The 26,530-nt window shown below is 48.9% G+C and overlaps 2 protein-coding genes across 3 annotated transcripts in view; one reads left to right on the top strand and one right to left on the bottom strand.

Annotated features, from left to right (window-relative positions):
- Positions 1–1,541: 1,541 nt before the first annotated feature.
- Positions 1,542–19,648, bottom strand: LOC115122480 (zinc finger protein ZFMSA12A-like). The gene is made up of 9 exons (XM_029651683.2): positions 18,914–19,648; positions 17,362–17,564; positions 16,910–17,002; positions 16,619–16,714; positions 15,672–15,782; positions 15,360–15,489; positions 12,386–13,256; positions 5,623–5,740; positions 1,542–2,204 (listed from the first exon to the last, which is right to left on the bottom strand). Exons 1-9 carry the CDS (start codon positions 18,972–18,974, stop codon positions 1,542–1,544), a joined length of 2,346 nt encoding a protein of 781 aa, XP_029507543.2. The 5' UTR covers positions 18,975–19,648.
- A 644-nt stretch (positions 19,649–20,292) lies between these two features.
- Positions 20,293–26,530, top strand: part of yipf1 (Yip1 domain family, member 1) — a 29,433-nt gene continuing 23,195 nt past the window's right edge. Inside the window, exon 1 of one of the 2 annotated variants that reach the window (XM_065013836.1) lies at positions 20,293–20,378. The gene's annotated coding sequence lies outside the window, so the exon portion shown is untranslated. Of the gene's footprint in view, positions 20,397–26,530 lie in introns of both variants that reach the window. The other variant, XM_065013837.1, reaches the window with a different exon arrangement.

Here is a 26,530-nt window from a genome sequence, read left to right as displayed (position 1 = left end):
CTTCATGTATCACGGAGGGCTGCACTGCTAAAGCTAACTTGATCCTCTTATCATAATTAGATTATGCCTTCGATGTTGAACCATCAGATCCAGAAGGGGCATCTCCGGCGGCCCACGCTTGATTGGACCTACCTGACAGGTCCTCCTACCAGGTTGGCGAGGATCCGTCTCCACACCACAGATCAACAATGTTTAGGGCTCTATTCATTATAACATTTTACCAAGTCACTTGGCTCTGTCATAAGTCATGGTTCTCATCATTGCTATGCAGAGAGATAAGAGTCTCCTTTCCCCTTCTGATGACCAGGTAAATCAACTCTGCATGTCTGGGACATATCCGTAATGACGGATCACCACCTCAAGCTGAAGCAAGACGGAACTCTTAGAACTGCTCCATGATCTCGCCATCAAGTTTGTTTGACAACTCCTGTGTCCTCCTCCCAGAGCGCTAAGAACCTTGGCGTGATCCTGGACAACACCCTGTCGTTCTCAACTAACATCACAGGGGGTAGGTTCACTACAACATCCGCAAAGAGCAACTTGGACCTTTCCACATGGGGCAGGTCCTAATCCAGGACTTGTCATCAGTTGATTACTGCAACTCGCTGTTGGCTGGGCTCCCTGCCTGTGCCATTAAACCCCTACAACTCATCCAGAACGCCGCAGCCCGATCTGGTGTGATTTCAACCTTCCCAAGTTCTCTCACGTCACCCCGCTCCTCCGCTCCCTCCACTGAACCCAGTTGAAGCTCGATCCGCAGAAGACCATGGTGCTTGCAACGGAGCTGTGAGGGGAAAGCACCTCAGTACCTCCAGGCTCTGATCAGGCCCTACACCCAAACAAAATTATTATCCACCTCTGGCCTGCTCGCTCCCTACCACTGAGGAAGAAAAATGTCTTGTTCAGCCCAGTCAAAACTGTTTGTTCTGGCCCCCAATGGTGGAACAAACCTCACGACGCCAGGACAGCGGAGTCAATCACCACCTTCCGGAGACACCTGAAACCCCACCTCTTTGAATACCTAGGATAGGATAAAGTAATCCCTCTCACCCCCTCCCCTGAAAAGATTTAGATGCACTACTGTTCCACTGGAGGTCATAAGGTGAATGCACCAATTTGTAAGTCGCTCTGGATAAGAGCGTCTGCTAAATGACTTAAATGTAAATGTAACTACCTCTTAACCTGTTGCTTCTACCCTCTACTTTTTTGAACATTCTGTTAAAAATCGCGCAACATTTCAGCGCCCTGCTACTCATGCCAGGAATATAGTATATGCATTTGCTTAGTCTGTGTGGATAGAAAACACTCAGACGTTTAAAAAACTGGTTAAATCACTGCTGTGGCTTTACCAGAACGGCATTTACATCGAAAAGCACAGGAAAAACTGATCACTGAAAATGGGGAAAATATATCCATGCGCTACTTGAACCCATTGATAAAGGTGAACCACAATTAATATAAGTGGCCGTCAGAAAATGAAATATGCACCTTTTCATATTGACAACACGGTGTTAAAAGGTGTTTTCTTTTCAAGTGGTTTATTATACAGCAGATACAGACAACTCACTGCTCATATCCACCGCCTGGTCCCCGTGGGTCTTCAAATGTCTCTTATCCACCGCCTGGTCCCCGTGGGTCTTCAAATGTCTCATATCCACCGCCTGGTCCCCGTGGGTCTTCAAATGTCTCTTCAGGTGACTAAGGCAGGTGTAGGTCTTGGAACAGAGACGACAGGGGTACGGTCTCACCCCACTGTGATTCAGGATGTGTGTCTTCAGCTCCGCACCGCGACGAAATGCCTTTCCACACTCATGACACACGTAGGGTCGTTCCCCCGTGTGTACCCGCATGTGAAGAGTCACCTGACTGGCCATGGTGAAGCCTTTCTCGCAGACGGTGCATTTGTACGGTCTCTCCCCAGTGTGTGTTCTCCTGTGGATCTGCAGCTCTCCTGCGGAGCAGAAGGCCTTGCCGCAGTCAGAGCAGAGGAAAGGTTTCTCCCCTGTGTGAGTCCTGATGTGTATCGTCAGGTTTCCGTTGACAGAGAACCGCTTGGTGCAGTAGGTACACTGGTACGGCCTCTCGCCGGTGTGAGTCCGCATGTGGAGCTTCAGGTCTCCTTTACACCGGAAGGCCTTTCCACAGCTGGGGCAGATCTTGGACCTCTCTTGGGAGTGGCGCTGCTCGTGGCCATGAAGCCAGCCCTAAATAGATTTTATTAGACATATTTAAGCTCAATGCAAAACCTTGGAGATGAATAGAACAGAATACCTGGGATGGGAGATGAATACAATAGAATACCTGGGAGATGAATACCTGGGAGCTGAATACAATAGAATACCTGTGAGAGTAATACCTGGGAGATGAATACCTGGGAGATGAATACAATAGAATACCTGGGAGATGAATACCTGGGAGATGAATACAATAGAATACCTGGGAGATGAATACAATAGAATACCTGGGAGATGAATACAATAGAATACCTGGGAGATGAATACAATAGAATACCTGGGAGATGAATACAATAGAATACCTGGGAGATGAATACATTAGAATACCTGGGAGATGAATACATTAGAATACCTGGGAGATGAATACATTAGAATACCTGGGAGATGAATACAATAGAATACCTGGGAGATGAATACCTGGGAGATGAATACCTGGGAGATGAATACATTAGAATACCTGGGAGATGAATACATTAGAATACCTGGGAGATGAATACAATAGAATACCTGGGAGATGAATACATTAGAATACCTGGGAGATGAATACCTGGGAGATGAATACCTGGGAGATGAATACAATAGAATACCTGGGAGATGAATACAATAGAATACCTGGGAGATGAATACAATAGAATACCTGGGAGATGAATACAATAGAATACCTGGGAGATGAATACATTAGAATACCTGGGAGATGAATACCTGGGAGATGAATACAATAGAATACCTGGGAGATGAATACAATAGAATACCTGGGAGATGAATACAATAGAATACCTGGGAGATGAATACATTAGAATACCTGGGAGATGAATACATTAGAATACCTGGGAGATGAATACAATAGAATACTTGGGAGATGAATACCTGGGAGATGAATACCTGGGAGATGAATACAATAGAATACCTGGGAGATGAATACATTAGAATACCTGGGAGATGAATACCTGGGAGATGAATACAATAGAATACCTGGGAGATGAATACAATAGAATACCTGGGAGATGAATACAATAGAATACCTGGGAGATGAATACATTAGAATACCTGGGAGATGAATACATTAGAATACCTGGGAGATGAATACTGGAGAGATGAATACCTGGAGATGATGAATACCTGGGAGATGAATACAATAGAATACCTGGGAGATGATGAATACCTGGAGATGATAGAATACCTGGGAGATGAATACCTGGGAGATAGAATACCTGGGAGATGAATACATTAGAATACCTGGGAGATGAATACAATAGAATACCTGGGAGATGAATACAATAGAATACCTGGGAGATGAATACCTGGGAGATGAATACCTGGGAGATGAATATAGAATACCTGGGAGATGAATACAATAGAATACCTGGGAGATGAATACAATAGAATACCTGGGAGATGAATACAATAGAATACCTGGGAGATGAATACAATAGAATACCTGGGAGATGATAGAATACCTGGGAGATGAATACATAGAATACCTGGGAGATGAATACATTAGAATACCTGGGAGATGAATACATTAGAATACCTGGGAGATGAATACAGATAGAATACCTGGGAGATGGAGATGATAGAATACCTGGGAGATGAATACAATAGAATACCTGGGAGATGAATACATACCTGGGAGATGAATACAAATGGGAGATGAATACATTAGAATACCTGGGAGATGAATACAATAGAATACCTGGGAGATGAATACCTGGGAGATGAATACCTGGGAGATGAATACAATAGAATACCTGGGAGATGAATACATTAGAATACCTGGGAGATGAATACAATAGAATACTTGGGAGATGAATACCTGGGAGATGAATACCTGGGAGATGAATACAATAGAATACCTGGGAGATGAATACATTAGAATACCTGGGAGATGAATACAATAGAATACCTGGGAGATGAATACCTGGGAGATGAATACCTGGGAGATGAATACAATAGAATACCTGGGAGATGAATACAATAGAATACCTGGGAGATGAATACAATAGAATACCTGGGAGATGAATACAATAGAATACCTGGGAGATGAATACAATAGAATACCTGGGAGATGAATACAATAGAATACCTGGGAGATGAATACAATAGAATACCTGGGAGATGAATACTTGGGAGATGAATACCTGGGAGATAGAATACCTGAGATGAATACAATAGAATACCTGGGAGATGAATACATTAGAATACCTGGGAGATGAATACAATAGAATACCTGGGAGATGATGAATACCAATAGAATACCTAGGAGATGAATACAATAGAATACCTGGGAGATGAATACTGAGATGAATACCTGGGAGATGAATACAATAGAATACCTGGGAGATGAATACAATAGAATACCTGGGAGATGAATACAATAGAATACCTGGGAGATGAATACAATAGAATACCTGGGAGATGAATACAATAGAATACCTGGGAGATGAATACATTAGAATACCCAATTAGAATACCTGGGAGATGAATACAATAGAATACCTGGGAGATGAATACAATGGGAGAATACCTGGAGATGATGAATACCTGGGAGATGAGACCTGGGAGATGAATACAATAGAATACCTGGGAGATGAATAGAATACCTGGGAGATGAATACAATAGAATACCTGGGAGATGAATACATTAGAATACCTGGGAGATGAATACATTAGAATACCTGGGAGATGAATACAATAGAATACCTGGGAGATGAATACAATAGAATACCTGGGAGATGATAGAATACCTGGGAGATGAATACATTAGAATACCTGGGAGATGAATACAATAGAATACCTGGGAGATGGAATACCTGGGAGATGAATACAATAGAATACCTGGGAGATGAATACCTGGGAGAATAGAATACCTGGGAGATGAATATTAGAATTGGGAGATGAATACCTGGGGACTGGGAGATGAATACATTAGAATACCTGGGAGATGAATACATTAGAATACCTGGGAGATGAATACAATGGGAGAGAATACCTGGGAGGGAGATGAATACATTAGAATACCTGGGAGATGAATACCTGGGAGATGAATACAATAGAATACCTGGGAGATGAATACAATAGAATACCTGGGAGATGAATACATTAGAATACCTGGGAGATGAATACATTAGAATACCTGGGAGATGAATACATTAGAATACCTGGGAGATGAATACATTAGAATACCTGGGAGATGAATACAATAGAATACCTGGGAGATGAATACCTGGGAGATGAATACCTGGGAGATGAATACAATAGAATACCTGGGAGATGAATACAATAGAATACCTGGGAGATGAATACAATAGAATACCTGGGAGATGAATACATTAGAATACCTGGGAGATGAATACATTAGAATAACTGGGAGATGAATACATTAGAATACCTGGGAGCTGAAGCCCTTTCCACACTGTTCACACTTGTAGGGCTTCTCTTCTCCATCATGGACCTTCTGGTGGGTCCTCAGCTCAGCGATACCCGGGAACGGCCCCTCACCACAGTACCTTAGAATACATAGGATAGCGCTTTATGGAAGATAGCCTTTATCGTCTGTGTCCCAAATGACTTCCTGTTCCCCTTTATAGTGCACTAGTGTCCCAAATGACTTCCTGTTCCCCTTTATAGTGCACTAGTGTCCCAAATGACTTCCTGTTTCCCTTTATAGTGCACTACTGTTGACCTGGGCCCATAGAGCTCTATAAAAGGTACTGGGCTGCTATCTGGGCCACAGTTATTGTCTTTTCAAAGATATTTTATTTTCCATTACAGGACATTAAATATAAAACATGATTTACATGAGTCACCAATCATGAATCACAGTGTAGCTTCCCAAATGCCATACCATTCCCTATATAGTGCACTACTTTTGACAAAATTCCTATGGGACCTGGTCATAAGTATACTGAAAAATATATATAAAAATGCAAGATGTTAAGTGTTGGTCCCATGTTTCATGAGCTGAAAAAAAAAATAATAAATCACAGAAATGTTGCATACTCACAAAAAGAGGATTAAAAGGAAAATATCACAATGTGTTTACACTCCCGTTATTTAGAATTTATATTTCACCAAGATAATCCACCTACCTGACAGGTGTGGCATATCAAGAAGACGATTAAACAGCATGATCATTACACAGGTGCACCTTGTGCTGGGGGACAATAAAAGGCCACTCTAAAATGTGCAGTTTTGTCTCAACACGATGCCACAGATGTCTCAAGTTGAGGGAGCGTGCAATTGGCATGAATGTTAATTTCTCTACCATAAGCCGCCTCCAACATCGTTTTAGAGAATTTGGCAGTACGTCCAACCGGCCTCACAACCGCAGACCTCGTGTCACCACGCCAACCCAGGACCTCCACATCCGGCTTCTTCACCTCAGACCACGTGTAACCACGCCAACCCAGGACCTCCACATCCGGCTTCTTCACCTCAGACCACGTGTAACCACGCCAACCCAGGACCTCCACATCCGGCTTCTTCACCTCAGACCACGTTTAACCACGCCAACCCAGGACCTCCACATCCGGCTTCTTCACCTCAGACCACGTGTAACCACGCCAACCCAGGACCTCCACATCCGGCTTCTTCACCTCAGACCACGTGTAACCACGCCAACCCAGGACCTCCACATCCGGCTTCTTCACCTCAAGACCACGTGTAACCACGCCAACCCAGGACCTCCACATCCGGCTTCTTCACCTCAGACCACGTGTAACCACGCCAACCCAGGACCTCCACATCCGGCTTCTTCACCTCAGACCACGTGTAACCACGCCAACCCAGGACCTCCACATCCGGCTTCTTCACCTCAGACCACGTGTAACCACGCCAACCCAGGACCTCCACATCCAGCTTCACATCCACAGACCACGTGTAACCACGCCAACCCAGGACCTCCACATCCGGCTTCTTCACCTCAGACCTCGTGTCACCACGCCAACCCAGGACCTCCACATCCGGCTTCTTCACCTCAGACCACGTGTAACCACGCCAACCCAGGACCTCCACATCCGGCTTCTTCACCTCAGACCACGTGTAACCACGCCAACCCAGGACCTCCACATCCGGCTTCTTCACCTTAGACCACGTGTTACCACGCCAACCCAGGACCTCCACATCCGGCTTCTTCACCTCAGACCACGTGTAACCACGCCAACCCAGGACCTCCACATCCGGCTTCTTCACCTCAGACCACGTGTAACCACGCCAACCCAGGACCTCCACATCCGGCTTCTTCACCTGAGGGATCATCAGAGACCAGCCACCAGGACAGCTGATGAAACTGAGGAGTATTTCTGTCTGTAATAAAGCCCTTTCGTGAAAAAAAAACGAATTCTGATTGGCTGGGCCTTGCTCCCATGGCTGCGCCCCTGCCCAGTCATGTGAAATCCATAGATTAGGGCCTAATGAATTTATTTAAAAATGGACTGATTTCCTCATATGAACTGTAACTCAGTAACATTTCTTTCTGGAGAGGGAGGGGAGAAATAGGTCAAGGAGTAGTTATGTGTGAATGGGCCCAGTGGACTCAATAGGTCAAGGAGTAGTTCTGTGTGAATGGGACCAGTGGACCCAATTTGTAAGTCGCTCTGGATAAGAGCATCTGCTAAATGACTTAAATGTAAATGTAAATAGGTCAAGGAGTAGTTCTGTGTGAATGGGACCAGTGGACTCAATAGGTCAAGGAGTAGTTCTGTGTGAATGGGACCAGTGGACTCAATAGGTCAAGGAGTAGTTCTGTGTGAATGGGACCAGTGGACTCAATAGGTCAAGGAGTAGTTCTGTGTGAATGGGACCAGTGGACTCAATAGGTCAAGGAGTAGTTCTGTGTGAATGGGACCAGTGGACTCAATAGGTCAAGGAGTAGAGTAGTTCTGTGTGAATGGGACCAGTGGACTCAATAGAATGAGTGAATGAGGAGCGGATATCACCAAACTTCTTTTTGAAGTGGTTGGCAAGGCAGACATTTCAGACTGATAGAAAGTGGCTTTAGCAGCAGACACAGAGGAAGAGAAGGTAAAGAGGAGAGAGTGAAAGGATGATAGGTCCTCCGAAAGTTTAGTTTTTTCTCCATTTTTTCTCAGCTGTCCGCAGCCCTGTTCTGTAAGCAATGAGTCACTCAGCCACGGAGCAGGAGGTGAGGGTCTAGCAGGCCGGGAGGAAAGGGGACAGTGAAAGTCAAAGGATGTGGAAAGGAAAAAGAGTAAGGTTGAAGAGGCAGAATCAGGAGACAGGAGGGAAAAATGAGAGGGAGACAGAAAAGGAAACTAAGTAGTGATCAGAGACCTGGAGGGGGTTGCAGTGAGATTAGTAGGGGAACAACCTCTAGTAAGACGAGGTCAAGCATATGGCCTGCCCTGTGAGTAGGAGGGGACTGTGAAAGGGTGAGGTCACAAGAGGCAAGGAGGGGAAAGAAAGAGGTGGAAAGAAAGTCAAAGTCAGAAGGTTGAAGTCGCCCAGTACGAAGAGCAGCGAGCCATCGTCAGGAAATGAGCTCATCAAATCCGGTGGCGATTTTATTAATTGTTCAGCCGTCTTATGGCTTGGGGGTAGAAGCTATTGAGGAGCCTTTTGGTCCTAAACTTGTCGCTCCGGTAGCAGAGAAAACTTGGGTGACTGGAGTCTGACGATTTTATGGGCTTTCCTCTGACACCGCCTATTATATAGGTCCTGGATGGCAGGAAGCTTGGCCCCAGTGATGTACTGGGCCATTTGCACTACCCTCTGTAGCGCCTTATGGTCAGATGCTGAGCAGTTGTCATACCAGGCGGTGATGCAACCGGTCAGGATGCTCCCGATGGTGCAGCTGTAGAACCTTTTAAGGATCTGGGGACACGTGCCAAATCTTTTCTGTCTCCTGAGGGGGAAAGGTTTTGTCGTGCCCTATCACGTTCGGGCCATGATAGATCGTTGGTGATGTGGACACCAAGGAACTTGAAACTCTCGACTCTCGACTAAGTACACACCCCTGAGGGGCCCCAGTGTTGAGGATCAGTGCGGCGGATGTGTTTTTGCCTACCCTTACCACCTGGGGGCGGCCCGTCAGGAAGTCCAGGATCTAGTTGCAGAGGGAGGTGTTTAGTCCCAGAGTCCTCAGCTTAGTGATGAGCTTCGTGGGCACAATGGTGTTGAACGCTGAGCTGTAGTCAATGAACAGCATTCTCACATAGGTGTTCCTTTTGTCCAGGTGGGAAAGGGCAGTGTGGAGTGCAATAGAGATTGTGTCATCTGTGGATCTGTTGGTGCGGTATGTGAATTGGAGTGGGTCTAGAGGGTATCCGGGAGGATGCTGTTGATGTGAGCCAAGACCAGCCTTTCAAAGCACTTCATGGCTACCGACGTGAGTGCCACGGGGCGGTAATCATTTAGGGAGGTTACCTTCACTTCCTTGGGCACAGGGACTATGGTGGTCTGCTTGAAACATGTAGGTATTACAGACTCAGTCAGGGACAGGTTGAAAATGTCAGTGAAGACACTTGCTAGTTGGTCCGCGCATGCTCCGAGTACACATCCTGGTAATCTGTCTGGCCCCGCGGCCTTGTGAATGTTGACCTGTTTAAAAGGTTCAGGTGTCAAGCTCATTAAGGAACTCTAAGGGCCACATGGTGGACGATAAATAACAACGATGTTAAGCTTGAGTGGTCAAGAGACAGTGACAACATGGAATTCAAATGAGGAGATGAACAGGTGAGAAGGGGGAGAATAGAGAATCTCCAGTCAGGAGAAACGAGAAGCCGTGGTCCATCACCGTGACGACCAGATGCTCTCGGACTATGAGAGAAAACATTAGTCAGATGAAGACAGGAGAGACGGAGTAGCAGTGTTCTCTGGGGTGATCGATGTCTGTGTCAGGGCCAAAAAGTATCGGGACTGAAGGAGAAACCACTCCCCCTTCAATACGGCCACTGATTACCTAGGAGAGGAGAAACCACTCCCCCTTCAAATACAGCCACTGATTACCTAGGAGAGGAGAAACCACTCCCCCTTCAAATACAGCCACAGATTACCTAGGAGAGGAGAAACCACTCCCCCTTCAAATACAGCCACTGATTACCTAGGAGAGGAGAAACCACTCCCCCTTCAAATACAGCCACTGATTACCTAGGAGAGGAGAAACCACTCCCCCTTCAAATACAGCCACTGATTACCTAGGAGAGGAGAAACCACTCCCCCTTCAAATACAGCCACTGATTACCTAGGAGAGGAGAAACCACTCCCCCTTCAATACAGCCACTGATTACCTAGGAGAGGAGAAACCACTCCCCCTTCAATAAGCCACTGATTACCTGAGTGGAAACCACTCCCCCTAGAACCAGTCCTGATTATCAGGAGAAACCACTAGCTCTCAGAACCAGTCCTGGAGATATCAGGAGAGGAGAACCAGTCCTGGAGATATCAGCCACTGAGTACCTAGGAGAGAACCAGTCCTTCAGATAAGCCAGTGAGTCCTCTAGCTCTAGAACCAGTCCTGGAGATATCAGGAGTCCTCTAGCTCTAGAACCAGTCCTGGAGATATCAGGAGTCCTCTAGCTCTAGAACCAGTCCTGGAGATATCAGGAGTCCTCTAGCTCTAGAACCAGTCCTGGAGATATCAGGAGTCCTCTAGCTCTAGAACCAGTCCTGGAGATATCAGGAGTCCTCTAGCTCTAGAACCAGTCCTGGAGATATCAGGAGTCCTCTAGCTCTAGAACCAGTCCTGGAGATATCAGGAGTCCTCTAGCTCTAGAACCAGTCCTGGAGATATCAGGAGTCCTCTAGCTCTAGAACCAGTCCTGGAGATATCAGGAGTCCTCTAGCTCTAGAACCAGTCCTGGAGATATCAGGAGTCCTCTAGCTCTAGAACCAGTCCTGGAGATATCAGGAGTCCTCTAGCTCTAGAACCAGTCCTGGAGATATCAGGAGTCCTCTAGCTCTAGAACCAGTCCTGGAGATATCAGGAGTCCACTAGCTCTAGAACCAGTCCTGGAGATATCAGGAGTCCTCTAGCTCTAGAACCAGTCCTGGAGATATCAGGAGTCCTCTAGCTCTAGAACCAGTCCTGGAGATATCAGGAGTCCTCTAGCTCTAGAACCAGTCCTGGAGATATCAGGAGTCCTCTAGCTCTAGAACCAGTCCTGGAGATATCAGGAGTCCTCTAGCTCTAGAACCAGTCCTGGAGATATCAGGAGTCCACAGCAGGTAGCCTAGTGGTTAGAGAGTTGGTCCTGAGCTGACAAGGGAAAAATATGTTGTTCTGTCATTGAGCAGTTAACCCCTGTTCCCCCCTTGTTCCCCACAGTTCCCCGCTGTTCCCCCCCTGTTCCCCACTGTTCCCCCCTGTTCCCCCTGTTCCCCCACAGTTCCCCCCCTGTTCCCCCACAGTTCCCCCTGTTCCCCACTGTTCCCCCACAGTTCCCCGCTGTTCCCCCTGTTCCCCACAGTTCCCCCTGTTCCCCCCAGTTCCCCACTGTTCCCCCTGTTCCCCCTGTTCCCCCACTGTTCCCCCTGTTCCCCCACTGTTCCCCCACTGTTCCCCGCGTGCTGAAGACGTGGATGTTGACTAAGGCAGCCCACCCCCCCTGCTCCTCTCTGATTCAGAGGGGTTGGGTTAAACGCGGAAGACACACCTCTCTGATTCAGAGGGGTTGGGTTAAACGCGGAAGACACACCTCTCTGACTCAGAGGGGTTGGGTTAAACGTGGAAGACACACCTCTCTGATTCAGAGGGGTTGGGTTAAACGCGGAAGACACACCTCTCTGACTCAGAGGGGTTGGGTTAAACGTGGAAGACACACCTCTCTGATTCAGAGGGGTTGGGTTAAACGTGGAAGACACACCTCTCTGATTCAGAGGGGTTGGGTTAAACGCGGAAGACACACCTCTCTGACTCAGAGGGGTTGGGTTAAACGTGGAAGACACACCTCTCTGATTCAGAGGGGTTGGGTTAAACGTGGAAGACACACCTCTCTGACTCAGAGGGGTTGGGTTAAACGCGGAAGACACACCTCTCTGATTCAGAGGGGTTGGGTTAAACGCGGAAGACACATTCCAGTTGAAGGCATTCAGTTGTACAGCTGACTAGGTCTCCCCCTTTCCCCTTACAGAATGAAGCACTATGTAGGGAATAGGCTGCCATTTGGGACGGTAACAGTGTAATGTTAATGTACCTGCAATTGAAGCCCTTCTTCCTGGTGTGGGTTACCAGGTGTTTCTTTAATGAGTTGTGCCACTTGAAGTTCTTCCCACACTGTGGACATTCAAACTTCGTCGCCGCCGCTTTGCTACCACAACACCGGTGGCTGACCCGCTCTCGGACCGACCCAAAACTGCTCCCGCATTTAATACAGACATAGGCAGCGTTGGAACACTGCGTTCGGCGGTGGGTGGACATCTCCGAGGACCTTCTGAAGGTCTTACCACACTGGGAACACTTGTAAGGGTTCTCCCCCGTGTGGAGCCTCTGGTGCTCCAGCATCTTATAGCGGTAAATGAAACAACGGCCGCACTGGGGACACCTGTGGGCCACGCGCTGCCGCGGCTGCTCGGGCGACACACCGGACGAGGACGACAGGGTGCTCGAGGTGGATGTTGAGGTGGTGTCCTGGGTAGAGACTGAGGTGGAGGCTGAGGCAGCTTGTTGGCTGGCTGATGGTGCCGTGTCTTGGTCAGCAGTTTGAGGAGCAGTATTGGTGCTCAGACAGTATTGGTGCTCAGTGTCTACTGCTTGCCTGCCTGCACTTGGTCTTTCCACATCTTTCTCCTTCACGTCCTTCTGGTTGTCCGTTCGCTGAGAACCTCCTTGGTTTTCTACTGAATCTGTTCCGATCACGTTTTGATCTATACTTGTTTTGGACTCAGCCCATTGGCCACTCAAATTGTCAGTCATAGTCCCCTGGTTATCTCTGACATGCAGGGGCGGGTTCTCACAGTCAGGGAAGGCTTTGGATTCGCTGGCGCTGTGGTGCGAGGCATTGCCCAGTCTCAGTGAGGGAGGAAGGGATAAGGAGCAGAGGAGATGGTCCTCGATCTGCGAAGGAGCTGAACAGTGACAACCAGGACCAATGGAAAGAAGATGGGAAACAATTGTGAGATTATTATATAGATTATTAGATGATTAAGGTTATATTTGTCAGACAGAGGATGTGTACCGGGTGGGGGATGTCTACCGGGCGGGGTGTGTGTACCGGGTGTGGGGGGTGGGGTGGGGGTGTTCCGGGAGGGGGGTGTACCGGGTGGGGGGATGTGTACCTAATGGCAGCGGATTCCCTCCATCAAAGGTGTCAAACTACTCCATGGTGGGCCCGGTCTTCCACTCCTCCCTCCCTACTACTCCATGGTGGGCCCGGTCTTCCACTCCTCCCTCCCTACTACTCCATGGTGGGCCCGGTCTTCCACTCCTCCCTCCCTACTACTCCATGGTGGGCCCGGTCTTCCACTCCTCCCTCCCTACTACTCCATGGTGGGCCCGGTCTTCCACTCCTCCCTCCCTACTACTCCATGGTGGGCCCGGGTCTTCCACTCCTCCCTCCCTACTACTCCATGGTGGGCCCGGTCTTCCACTCCTCCCTCCCTACTACTCCATGGTGGGCCCGGTCTTCCACTCCTCCCTCCCTACTACTCCATGGTGGGCCCGGTCTTCCACTCCTCCCTCCCTACTACTCCATGGTGGGCCCGGTCTTCCACTCCTCCCTCCCTACTACTCCATGGTGGGCCCGGTCTTCCACTCCTCCCTCCCTACTACTCCATGGTGGGCCCGGTCTTCCACTCCTCCCTCCCTACTACTCCATGGTGGGCCCGGTCTTCCACTCCTCCCTCCCTACTACTCCATGGTGGGCCCGGTCTTCCACTCCTCCCTCCCTACTACTCCATGGTGGGCCCCACTCCTCCCTCCACTCCTCCCTCCCTACTACTCCATGGTGGGCCCGGTCTTCCACTCCTCCCTCCCTACTACTCCATGGTGGGCCCGGTCTTCCACTCCTCCCTCCCTACTACTCCATGGTGGGCCCGGTCTTCCACTCCTCCCTCCCTACTACTCCATGGTGGGCCCGGTCTTCCACTCCTCCCTCCCTACTACTCCATGGTGGGCCCGGTCTTCCACTCCTCCCTCCCTACTACTCCATGGTGGGCCCGGTCTTCCACTCCTCCCTCCCTACTACTCCATGGTGGGCCCGGTCTTCCGCTCCTCCCTCCCTACTACTCCATGGTGGGCCCGGTCTTCCGCTCCTCCCTCCCTACTACTCCATGGTGGGCCCGGTCTTCCGCTCCTCCCTCCCTACTACTCCATGGTGGGGGCTCCGGTCTACTCCGCTGGGCCCTCCTCCCTACTACTCCATGGTGGGCCCGGTCTTCCCTCCCTCCCTACTACTCCATGGTGGGCCCGGTCTTCCGCTCCTCCCTCCCTACTACTCCATGGTGGGCCCGGTTTTCCGCTCCTCCCTCCCTACTACTCCATGGTGGGCCCGGTCTTCCACTCCTCCCTCCATACTACTCCATGGTGGGCCCGGTCTTCCACTCCTCCCTCCCTACTACTCCAAGGTGGGCCCGGTCTTCCACTCCTCCCTCCCTACTACTCCAAGGTGGGCCCGGTCTTCCACTCCTCCCTCCCTACTACTCCATGGTGGGCCCGGTCTTCCACTCCTCCCTCCATACTACTCCATGGTGGGCCCGGTCTTCCACTCCTCCCTCCCTACTACTCCATGGTGGGCCCGGTTTTCCACTCCTCCCTCCCTACTACTCCATGGTGGGCCCGGTCTTCCACTCCTCCCTCCATACTACTCCATGGTGGGCCCGGTCTTCCACTCCTCCCTCCCTACTACTCCAAGGTGGGCCCGGTCTTCCACTCCTCCCTCCCTACTACTCCATGGTGGGCCCGGTCTTCCACTCCTCCCTCCATACTACTCCATGGTGGGCCCGGTCTTCCACTCCTCCCTCCCAACTCGATTGATCTATTAAGGTCACTGATTAGCTACCCTCACCTGCATGTCAAACTTCATTGGACACAAACTGAAAGGAAATAACAAAGACCAGCACAGCCAGCCCTCCATGGAATGAGTTTGACACCCCCTTCCCTATAGAGAACACTACTTTTAAGCAGAGGCACGAAGGGAAGAGAGCCATTTGGAACTCAGACAAGAGACTTACCGCTCTTGGGCAGCTTGAGTTTCCCGTGGCACTGTGGGTTCTGTAGCAGGGACTTCAGATCCTCTGCATGGGAGACACTGCACATGAAGTCCTCCAGGACAGATGGGGCATCACTGATCAACAGAGCAGTCTAGAGACAGCAGAGAGAACGGTGGTGAAAATGACAGTTATTGTGTTGACAAAGATTTACATATACTGGCAATTTTTCCTTAAATGTTTTACCTTCGTGAACCCAGTTTACTGTTCAGAACAAGAAATAGCTATTGTTTCTCTATCTTACTGTGGTTCTGGGTCAGCTCAGTCTGTCTGTACCTGTTTGAAGTCAGGGACGGGCAGCAGCTCCTCCAGTCTGGACAGCAAATGACACACCAGAGTCTGCAGCGCCGAGTCAAAGCTCGGTCCATACTCCACGGGGAACACAACCTATTGTACAAGAGAGACGTACAGCCCGTTTCAACAGTATAAAACGGCATACGTCCTTGTATTTATGGTTAACACTAAACATGAGGTCAACTTGATCTGATTATGTGCAGTGCATCAGTTGGGGATCTGTATCGGTGTGACTTGGAGAAGCATCTTACCTTGAAGAAGTGTTCCCTCCTATCTGGGTCTTCCACGAGGCTCTATCATACCTTGAAGAAGTGTTCCCTCCTATCTGGGTCTTCCACTAGGCTCTATCTTACCTTGAAGAAGTGTTCCCTCCTATCTGGGTCTTCCACGAGGCTCTATCTTACCTTGAAGAAGTGTTCCCTCCTATCTGGGTCTTCCACTAGGCTCTATCTTACCTTGAAGAAGTGTTCCCTCCTATCTGGGTCTTCCACTAGGCTCTATCATACCTTGAAGAAGTGTTGCCTCCTATCTGGGTCTTCCACTAGGCTCTATCTTACCTTGAAGAAGTGTTGCCTCCTATCTGGGTCTTCCACTAGGCTCTATCTTACCTTGAAGAAGTGTTCCCTCCTATCTGGGTCTTCCACTAGGCTCTATCTTACCTTGAAGAAGTGTTCTGGGTATCTGGGTCTTCCACTAGGCTCTATCTTACCTTGAAGAAGTGTTCCCTCCTATCTGGGTCTTCCACTAGGCTCTATCATACCTTGAAGAAGTGTTGCCTCCAATCTGGGTCTTCCACTAGGCTCTATCTTACCTTGAAGAAGTGTTCTGGGTATCCTCCTATCTGAAGAAGTGTTCCATCTAGGTCTTCCACTATCTTACCTTGAAGAAGTGTTCTGGGTATCTGGGTCTTCCACGAGGCTCTATCTTACCTTGAAGAAGTGTTCCCTCCTATCTGGGTCTTCCACTAGGCTCTGGATCAGCTTCAGGAAGTTGGATTCAGCAAATTCAATCGCGGCATCGTTTGACTGCAACACATAAGAGTCCAGACAAACAAGATGCACAGTGGCGGTTTCTAGGACACTGACTGACCCTCGTCCTGGAGAATCTCCTTTGAAAGTGCTTTTTAGGCTTAGTCTGTGTCAGGGAAACCGGCCCTTACTGCTTACTGTTTAAGAGAGCAGGCTTGTCAGAATTACGCACCAGTTGATTAAAACACTCACCTGTTTGAGACCAGATGCTGTTATTCTATCCAGGTGGGTTTGAACAGCCTTGAGGTCATCAGGATGTCCAGACCCTAATAGCTGTAGACTCACCTGAGACAAGAACCAAACAGTTACCAACTGTTACATGAATTCAACCCATATGTAGCCTCCAATCACACAACCTTAATAAACCATAAGTGATACTAGCAAGAGCAGTGGGTATTTCTTCTACCCCCATACATCCGCAACAAGCAAACTTATATGTGCGACCTCCTATTTTTAGCCTCCAATCACAAACAGAACCTTCCAGGTGATTGGCCTGAGCAAAGTGCTAATCTGGACCCCAGATTGAATTTGAGTGAGTTTGTTATTTAGGGTGCAAGCTCAGTGATTCTGCACTGAGCCTTGCTGAAACCTACACTCTCGAAACAGGCCGGGAATCTCTTACAATCTATCAGGGAGTCTCTTACCCGTCCTCTGAGTGCCAGGGTCAGCAGCCACCTCTGTCTGTTGGACAGGAGATCTGGAACCGCCTCTGTGACCATGGAAACAAACTCCTCCAATTTCCCATACTGACTTATGTTGCCCAGGCGCACCACCTGCCACATGAGTGCTGACATCATCCGGAGAGGAGGGACCAGGACACCCAGGGAGAGCAGAGGAAATGGGGGTTCTGCCAGGAGGGGGAAAGAGAGAGATGGAGGGAGGAGGTTGGGTCACAATTAGAGGTCGTCCGATTATGATTTTTCAAAGGCGATAACGAATATTGGAGAACAAAAAAAAAGCAGATACCGATTAATCGGCCGATTGTCATTATTACATATATATATATATATATAACAATTACAACAATACTGAATGAACACTTATTTTAGCTTAATATAATACATCAATAAAATCAATTTAGCCTCAAATAAATAATGAAACATGTTCAATTTGGTTTAAATAATGCAAAAACAAAGTGTTGGAGAAGAAAGTAAAAGTGCATATGTGCTATGTAAGAAAGCTAACGTTTCAGTTCCTTGCTCAGAACATGAGAACATATGAAAGCTGGTGGTTCCTTTTAACATGAGTGTTCAATATTCCCAGGTAAGAAGTTTTAGGTTGTAGATATTATAGGACTATTTCTCTCTATACCATTTGTATTTCATATACCTTTGACTATTGGATGTTCTAATAGGTACTTTAGTATTGCCAGTCTAATCTCGGGAGTTGATCTCAAGCATTGCTAAGAGCTGCTGGCAAAAGCAGGAAAGTGCTGTTTGAATGAATGCTAACGAGCTTGCTGCTGCCTACCACCGCTCAGTCCGACTGCTCTATCAAATATCAAACCATAGACTTAATTATAACATAATAACACACAGATATACGAGCCTTAGGTCGTTAATATGGTCAAATCCGGAAACAATCATTTAGAAAACAAAATGTGTATTCTTTCAGTGAAATACGGAACCGTTCCGTATTTTATCTAACGGGTGGCATCCATAAGTCTAAATATTGCTGTTACATTGTACAACCTTCAATGTTATGCCATAATTATGTACAATTCTGGCAAATGAATTACGGTCTTTGTTAGGAAGAAATGGTCTTCACACAGTTCGCAACGAGCCAGGCGGCCCAAACTGCTGCATATACCCTGACTCTGCTTGCACAGAACACAAGAGAAGTGACACAATTTCCCTAGTTCAAAGAAATTCATGTTAGCAGGCAATATTAACTAAATATGCAGGTTTAAAAATATATACTTGTGTATTGATTTTAAGAAAGGCATTGATGTTTATGGTTTGGTGCAACGGCGGTGCTTTTTTCGCGAATGCGCTTGTTAAATCATCATCACCCGTTTGGCGAAGTCGAAGTAGGCTGTGAATCGATGGTAAATTAACAGGCACCGCATCGATTATGTGCAACGCAGGACAAGCTAGTTAACCTAGTAATATCATCAACCATGTGTAGTTATAACTAGTGATTATGATTGATTGATTGTTTTTTATAAGATACGTTTAATGCTAGCTAGCAACTTACCTTGGCTCCTTGCTGCACTCTCGTACGCAGTCTCCTCGTGGAGTGCAATGTAATCGGCCATTATTGGTGTCCAAAAATGCTGATTACCGATTGTTATGAAAACTTGAAATCGGCCCTAATTAATCAGCAATTCCGATTAATCGGGCGACCTCTAGTTGACGCTCATCTTTTCACATTGGCACCCCAAAGCCTACTGGGAGCATAGCCAATTGACAAATGCATCAATTGTTTGATTCTAAACTATTTGCAAAAATGTGACAGGATGACATTTTCCTATGATATCATGTTGGCAAAACATACTGTAGCGACGTTTTCCTATGATATCATGTTGGCAGAACATACTGTAGCGACGTTTTCCTATGATATCATGTTGGCAGAACAATCATGCAGGAACGCCCAAATTGTTGGCAGTAATCACACACTATTGTCACAGATAGAACAATGAGGCAGATATTTCACCGGATGTACAAATGTAAAGCGTCCTGTTTGCGTTTCCACTCACTACAAAATATGGTGCTGAGAGGAAGACCAGTGGCTGGCAGTAGGAAACGATGAAGCGAGATTAATTATGGCCAACATTCTGCTAATTTTCTCATCGATAAAACATTTGGATATCCATATAGTTTTGTGTTTCCAAAACTAAAATCTGTAACAAACTGATTTTTTGCAGACTTTACCCTTCGCTTTGCCAAAGTTTCAAAAAATCTATATTTCCAAGGAGCGCAAGGACGAATTGAGTTACCGCACATGCGCACTTCACAGCGTAGGCGTTCCCTAACGGAAATATACAAATAAATGCTAGAATGCGCCAATAGGATGTCAGTAGGTCGTCCTTGGCTCAGCCCACCTCCTTGCTTGTCCTGCCCATTATGATTAGTTTGCTCCCATAGGAAACAACAGGCTCTGGTCTATCTTGGGTTAGTTATAAACATATGTCCTATTTTAGCTAGCTAACACAAGCCTTGGCTTGAGGGCCGAAGCAACTGATAGTTACCAAAAAAAACGATGCAATGTGTACATCAGCTAATACATACCCATATTTCACCTCCAAAGAACTTCTTGCTTCGGATTTTTATGAAGAGAAAGGGAAGGAATGACTTATCTAAGAAATATACTAGCTAGTTAGCTATCCTAGCAGGCAAAGAAAACACCTTTTCGGCTTCTTCTTCATCGTCGGCGAAGAACGCGTACTTCCGTAAACGCGAGCTGCTTCATGTCAAAATAAAAGTCCCATGTTTCTTTAGGAGGTATTTTCTCTATGATAAAGAACATTTCTCCACCTTCAATCATTTTCTTTCAAATCATAATCCGGAATACAATATTTATAAAATTAGAATATGCGATGATTTTTATGTACTGTTTCGAGATCAGATCATTTGACTATTATTTAGAAAAACGAAAATGCGACCGGAAAAGGGAGCTGAGTTTACCTTACACATTTTCTTACTTCTTAACTGCTGAGAGGGTAAAGTATATATTTATGGTAATTTGGTTATTTAATAGTTAGTGGAGTTATTATTCACAATGTAGCTAATGAAATGCAATGCCTTCCTTGTATTTGGCATAGGATTAGAGAGTGAACGTTATTTATATTAAGCATTACATCGGGCCTCTGAAATGAAAATGGATGGCCCTCCACACACATTGTATAAAGAAAAGTTTCACTTTTGAATACCCTCAAACACCAAGTTAAGCATAAGCTACCTAATTTCTAAATAGACCATCACGGAGTACGGTTACATGCACACAATAATGGTGTTATTGTTTATCGTCAGATTAATATAATAGTTCAATTGAAACGTTTACATGCATTGCAACGAACGATAACCCCTAATAATTATGTCTACAACTGACGGCACTCTGATAAATACAGACTATCGACAATCAAAATAAACGTTATACCACAGTAAACATGTTGTTTATGCGAACCATATTTTTTTCTGAGTTCGGACATATAACGTTTTTATGTGAAAACTACTTCAACTTCGCATACATTCAGTTGTTCTGAACTCACTTCGGCTGCTCGCAGGTGCGCAGATCAAATCCAACCGCTGCAACGCGATGTTGTTGAATTAAAGAAGGAGACTCGCTGTGATAACAACTCGTACTTCCCGAGGTTTGACAGTGTAAAGCCATTTTCATTATCTAGTTATAGTCACGTCTTCATCACTATAACAGGTAGGTAGTCTTGCAATAGTACTATACTACCTCCCTTCCCTTGTTAGATTTAAAGTCCACAACTTTAACAATCAAAATGTATTACCGTTTCTAACTTTGTTGTTACAAAGCTTTACACATTAAATATGATTTTCTTTTACATTCAAAAGGTAAGTACTTTTTTTTTACATAAATAAAAGTTACAACTGCAATTTTTCAGTGCTTCCTTATCAACAAAAACAAGTTTAACCAGGTAGACCAGTTGAGAACAAGTTCTCATTTACAATTGCGACCTGACCAAGATAAAGCAAAGCAGTTCGACACATACAACAACACAGAGTTACACATGGAATAAACAAACATACAGTCAATAATACGTTAGAAAAATCTGTGCAAATGAGGTAGGATAAGAGAGGTAAGGCAATAAATAGGCCATGGTGGTGAAGTAATTACAATACAGCAATTAGACACTAGACTGATTGATGTGCAGAAGATGAATGTGCAAGTAGAGATACTGGGGTGCAAAGGAGCAAGATAAATAAATAAATACAGTATGGGGATGAGGTAGTTGGATGGGCTATGTACAGGTGCAGTGATCTGTGAGCTGCTCAGACAGCTGGTGCTTAAAGTTAGTGAGGGAGATATGAGTCTCTAGCTTCAGTGATTTTTGCAATTCATTCCAGCCATTGGCAGCAGAGAACTGGAAGGAGAGGCGGCCAAAGGAGGAATTGGCTTTGGGGGTGACCAGTGAAATATACCTGCTGGAGCGCGTGCTATGGGTGGGTGCTGCTATGGTGACCAGTGAGCTGAGATAAGGCGGGGCCTTACCTATCAGAGACTTGTAGATGACCTGGAGCCAGTGGGTTTGGCGACGAGTATGAAGCGAGGGCCAGCCAACGAGAGTGTACAGGTCGCAGTGGTGGGTAGTATATGGGGCTTTGATGACAAAACGGATGGCACTGTGATAGACTGCATCCAATTTGTTGAGTAGAGTGTTGAGGGCTATTTTGTAAATGACATCGCCAAAGTCGAGGATCGGTAGGATGGTCAGTTTTACGAGGGTATGTTTGGCAACGTGAGAGAAGGAGGTTTTGTTTGCGAAATAGGAAGCAGATTCTAGATTTAATTTGGGATTGGAGATGCTTATTGTGAGTCTGGAAGGAGAGTTTACAGTCTAGCCAGACACCTAGGTATTTGTAGTTGTCCACATATTCTAAGTCAGAACCGTCCAGAGTAGTGATGCTGGGCGGGCGGGCGGGCAGGTGTGGGCAGCGATCGTTTGAAGAGCATGCATTTAGTTTTACTTGTATTTAAGAGCAGTTGGAGGCCACGGAAGGAGAGTTGTATGGCATTGAAGCTCGTCTGGAGGTTAGTCAACATAGTGTCCAAAGAAGGGTCAGAAGTATACAGAATGGTGTCGTCTGCGTAGAGGTGGATCAGAGAATCACCAGCAGCAAGAGCGACATCATTGATGTATACAGAGAAGAGAGTCAGCCCGAGAATTGAACCCTGTGGCACCCCCATAGAGACTGCCAGAGGTCTGGAGAACAGGCCCTCCGATTTGACATACTGAACTCTATCAGAGAAGTAGTTGGTGAACCAGGCGAGGCAGTCATTTGAGAAACCAAGGCTATTTAGTCTGCCGATGAGATTGTGGTGATTGACAGAGTCGAAAGCCTTGGCCAGGTCGATGAATACTGCTGCACAGTAATGTCTCTTATCGATGGCGGTTATGATATCGTTTAGGACCTTGAGCGTGGCTGAGGTGCACCCATGACCAGCTCTGAAACCAGATTGCATAGCGGAGAAGGTACGGTGGGATTCGAAATGGTCGGTAATCTGTTTGTTAACTTGGCTTTCAAAGACTTTAGAAAGACAGGATAGAATAGATATAGGTCTGTAGCAGTTTGGGTCTAGAGTGACCGCAGCTGCTTTCCAATCTTTGGAGTTCTCAGATGATACGAAAGAGAGGTTGAACAGGCTAGTAATAGGGGTTGCAACAATTTCGGCAGATCATTTTAGAAAGAGAGGGTCCAGATTGTCTAGCCCGGCTGAATTGTAGGGGGTCCAGATTCTGCAGCTCTTTCAGAACATCAGCTGACTGGATTTGGGAGAAGGAGAAATGGGGAAGGCTTGGGCGGTATGCTGTGGAGGGTGCCAGGCAGTTGACCGGGTTAGGGGTAGCCAGGGGGAAAGCAGGGCAGTTGACCGGGGTAGGGGTAGCCAGGGGGAAAGCAGGGCAGTTGACCGGGATAGGGGTAGCCAGGGGGAAAGCAGGGCAGTTGACCGGGGTAGTGGTAGCCAGGGGAAAGCAGGGCAGTTGACCGGGGTAGTGGTAGCCAGGGGAAAGCAGGGCAGTTGACCGGGGTAGGGGTAGCCAGGGGGAAAGCAGGGCAGTTGACCGGGGTAGTGGTAGCCAGGGGGAAAGCAGGGCAGTTGACCGGGGTAGGGGTAGCCAGGGGAAAGCAGGGCAGTTGACCGGGGTAGTGGTAGCCAGGGGGAAAGCAGGGCAGTTGACCGGGGTAGCCAGCCAGGGGGAAAGCAGGGCAGTTGACCGGGGTAGCCAGGGGGAAAGCAGGGCAGTTGACCGGGGTAGGGGTAGCCAGGGGGAAAGCAGGGCAGTTGACCGGGGCAGGGGGTAGCCAGGTTTAAAGCAGGGCAGTTGGCCAGGGTAGGGGTAGCCAGGGGGAAAGCAGGGCAGTTGACCAGGGTAGTGTTAGCCAGGGGGAAAGCAGGGCAGTTGACCGGGGTAGCCAGGGGGAAAGCAGGGCAGTTGACCGGGGCAGGGGTTGCCAGGCGGAAAGCAGGGCAGTTGACCGGGGTAGTGGTAGCCAGGGGGAAAGCAGGGCAGTTGATCGGGGTAGGGGTATCCAGGTGGAATGCAGGGCAGTTGACCGGGGTAGGGGTAGCCAGGGGGAAAGCAGGGCAGTTGACCGGGGTAGCCAGGGGGAAAGCAGGGCAGTTGACCGGGGTAGCCAGGGGGAAAGCAGGGCAGTTGACCGGGGTAGTGGTAGCCAGGTGGAAAGCAGGGCAGTTGACCGGGGTAGCCAGGGGGAAAGCAGGGCAGTTGACCGGGGTAGCCAGGGGAAAGCAGGGCAGTTGACCGGGGGGGTAGCCAGGGGAAAGCAGGGCAGTTGACCGGGGTAGTGGTAGCCAGGTGGAAAGCAGGGCAGTTGACCGGGGTAGCCAGGGGAAAGCAGGGCAGTTGACCGGGGTAGCCAGGGAAAGCAGGGCAGTTGACCGGGGTAGCCAGGGGAAAGCAGGGCAGTTGACCGGGGTAGTGGTAGCCAGGGGGAAAGCAGGGCAGTTGACCGGGGTAGTGGTAGCCAGGTGGAAAGCAGGGCAGTTGACCGGGGTAGTGGTAGCCAGGTGGAAAGCAGGGCAGTTGACCGGGGTAGTGGTAGCCAGGTGGAAAGCAGGGCAGTTGACCGGGGTAGTGGTAGCCAGGTGGAAAGCAGGGCAGTTGACCGGTGTAGGGGTAGCCAGGTGGAAAGCATGGCAGTTGACCGGGGTAGTGGTAGCCAGGTGGAAAGCAGGGCAGTTGACCGGGGTAGTGGTAGCCAGGGGGAAAGCAGGGCAGTTGACCGGGGTAGTGGTAGCCAGGTGGAAAGCAGGGCAGTTGACCGGGGTAGTGGTAGCCAGGTGGAAAGCAGGGCAGTTGACCGGGGTAGTGGTAGCCAGGTGGAAAGCAGGGCAGTTGACCGGGGTAGTGGTAGCCAGGTGGAAAGCAGGGCAGTTGACCGGGGTAGTGGTAGCCAGGGGGAAAGCAGGGCAGTTGACCAGGGTAGTGGTAGCCAGGGGGAAAGCAGGGCAGTTGACCGGGGTAGTGGTAGCCAGGTGGAAAGCAGGGCAGTTGACCGGTGTAGGGGTAGCCAGGTGGAAAGCATGGCAGTTGACCAGGGTAGGGGTAGCCAGGGGGAAAGCAGGGCAGTTGACCAGGGTAGTGGTAGCCAGGGGGAAAGCAGGGCAGTTGACCAGGGTAGGGGTAGCCAGGGGGAAAGCAGGGCAGTTGACCGGGGTAGCCAGGGGGAAAGCAGGGCAGTTGACCGGGGTAGTGGTAGCCAGGGGGAAAGCATGGCAGTTGACCAGGGTAGGGGTAGCCAGGGGGAAAGCAGGGCAGTTGACCGGGGCAGGGGGTAGCCAGGTTTAAAGCAGGGCAGTTGGCCAGGGTAGGGGTAGCCAGGGGGAAAGCAGGGCAGTTGACCAGGGTAGTGTTAGCCAGGGGGAAAGCAGGGCAGTTGACCGGGGTAGCCAGGGGGAAAGCAGGGCAGTTGACCGGGGCAGGGGTTGCCAGGCGGAAAGCAGGGCAGTTGACCGGGGTAGTGGTAGCCAGGGGGAAAGCAGGGCAGTTGATCGGGGTAGGGGTATCCAGGTGGAATGCAGGGCAGTTGACCGGGGTAGGGGTAGCCAGGGGGAAAGCAGGGCAGTTGACCGGGGTAGCCAGGGGGAAAGCAGGGCAGTTGACCGGGGTAGCCAGGGGGAAAGCAGGGCAGTTGACCGGGGTAGTGGTAGCCAGGTGGAAAGCAGGGCAGTTGACCGGGGTAGCCAGGGGGAAAGCAGGGCAGTTGACCGGGGTAGCCAGGGGAAAGCAGGGCAGTTGACCGGGGTAGCCAGGGGAAAGCAGGGCAGTTGACCGGGGTAGTGGTAGCCAGGTGGAAAGCAGGGCAGTTGACCGGGGTAGCCAGGGGGAAAGCAGGGCAGTTGACCGGGGTAGCCAGGGGAAAGCAGGGCAGTTGACCGGGGTAGCCAGGGGAAAGCAGGGCAGTTGACCGGGGTAGTGGTAGCCAGGGGGAAAGCAGGGCAGTTGACCGGGGTAGTGGTAGCCAGGTGGAAAGCAGGGCAGTTGACCGGGGTAGTGGTAGCCAGGTGGAAAGCAGGGCAGTTGACCGGGGTAGTGGTAGCCAGGTGGAAAGCAGGGCAGTTGACCGGGGTAGTGGTAGCCAGGTGGAAAGCAGGGCAGTTGACCGGTGTAGGGGTAGCCAGGTGGAAAGCATGGCAGTTGACCGGGGTAGTGGTAGCCAGGTGGAAAGCAGGGCAGTTGACCGGGGTAGTGGTAGCCAGGGGAAAGCAGGGCAGTTGACCGGGGGTAGTGGTAGCCAGGTGGAAAGCAGGGCAGTTGACCGGGGTAGTGGTAGCCAGGTGGAAAGCAGGGCAGTTGACCGGGGTAGTGGTAGCCAGGTGGAAAGCAGGGCAGTTGACCGGGGTAGTGGTAGCCAGGTGGAAAGCAGGGCAGTTGACCGGGGTAGTGGTAGCCAGGGGGAAAGCAGGGCAGTTGACCAGGGTAGTGGTAGCCAGGGGGAAAGCAGGGCAGTTGACCGGGGTAGTGGTAGCCAGGTGGAAAGCAGGGCAGTTGACCGGTGTAGGGGTAGCCAGGTGGAAAGCATGGCAGTTGACCAGGGTAGGGGTAGCCAGGGGGAAAGCAGGGCAGTTGACCAGGGTAGTGGTAGCCAGGGGGAAAGC

This window comes from Oncorhynchus nerka, linkage group LG9b (genome assembly GCF_034236695.1).
Source record: "Oncorhynchus nerka isolate Pitt River linkage group LG9b, Oner_Uvic_2.0, whole genome shotgun sequence".
NCBI lineage: Eukaryota > Metazoa > Chordata > Actinopteri > Salmoniformes > Salmonidae > Oncorhynchus > Oncorhynchus nerka.
The sequence above is the reverse complement of the archived record's forward strand: the minus strand, read 5'-3'. Positions and strand labels throughout refer to the sequence as shown.

Excerpts from the sequence above, each read along its gene's own strand:
- LOC115122480 (XM_029651683.2), bottom strand. The coding sequence starts at position 18,974 with ATGGCCGATTACATTGCACTCCACGAGGAGACTGCGTACGAGAGTGCA. Across the intron at positions 17,565-18,913 it reads GAGTGCAGCAAGGAGCCAAG|AACCCCCATTTCCTCTGCTC; the intron begins GTAAGTTGCTAG and ends CCCTCCTGGCAG. Across the intron at positions 5,741-12,385 it reads AAGAAGGGCTTCAATTGCAG|GTACTGTGGTGAGGGGCCGT; the intron begins GTACATTAACAT and ends ATGTATTCTAAG.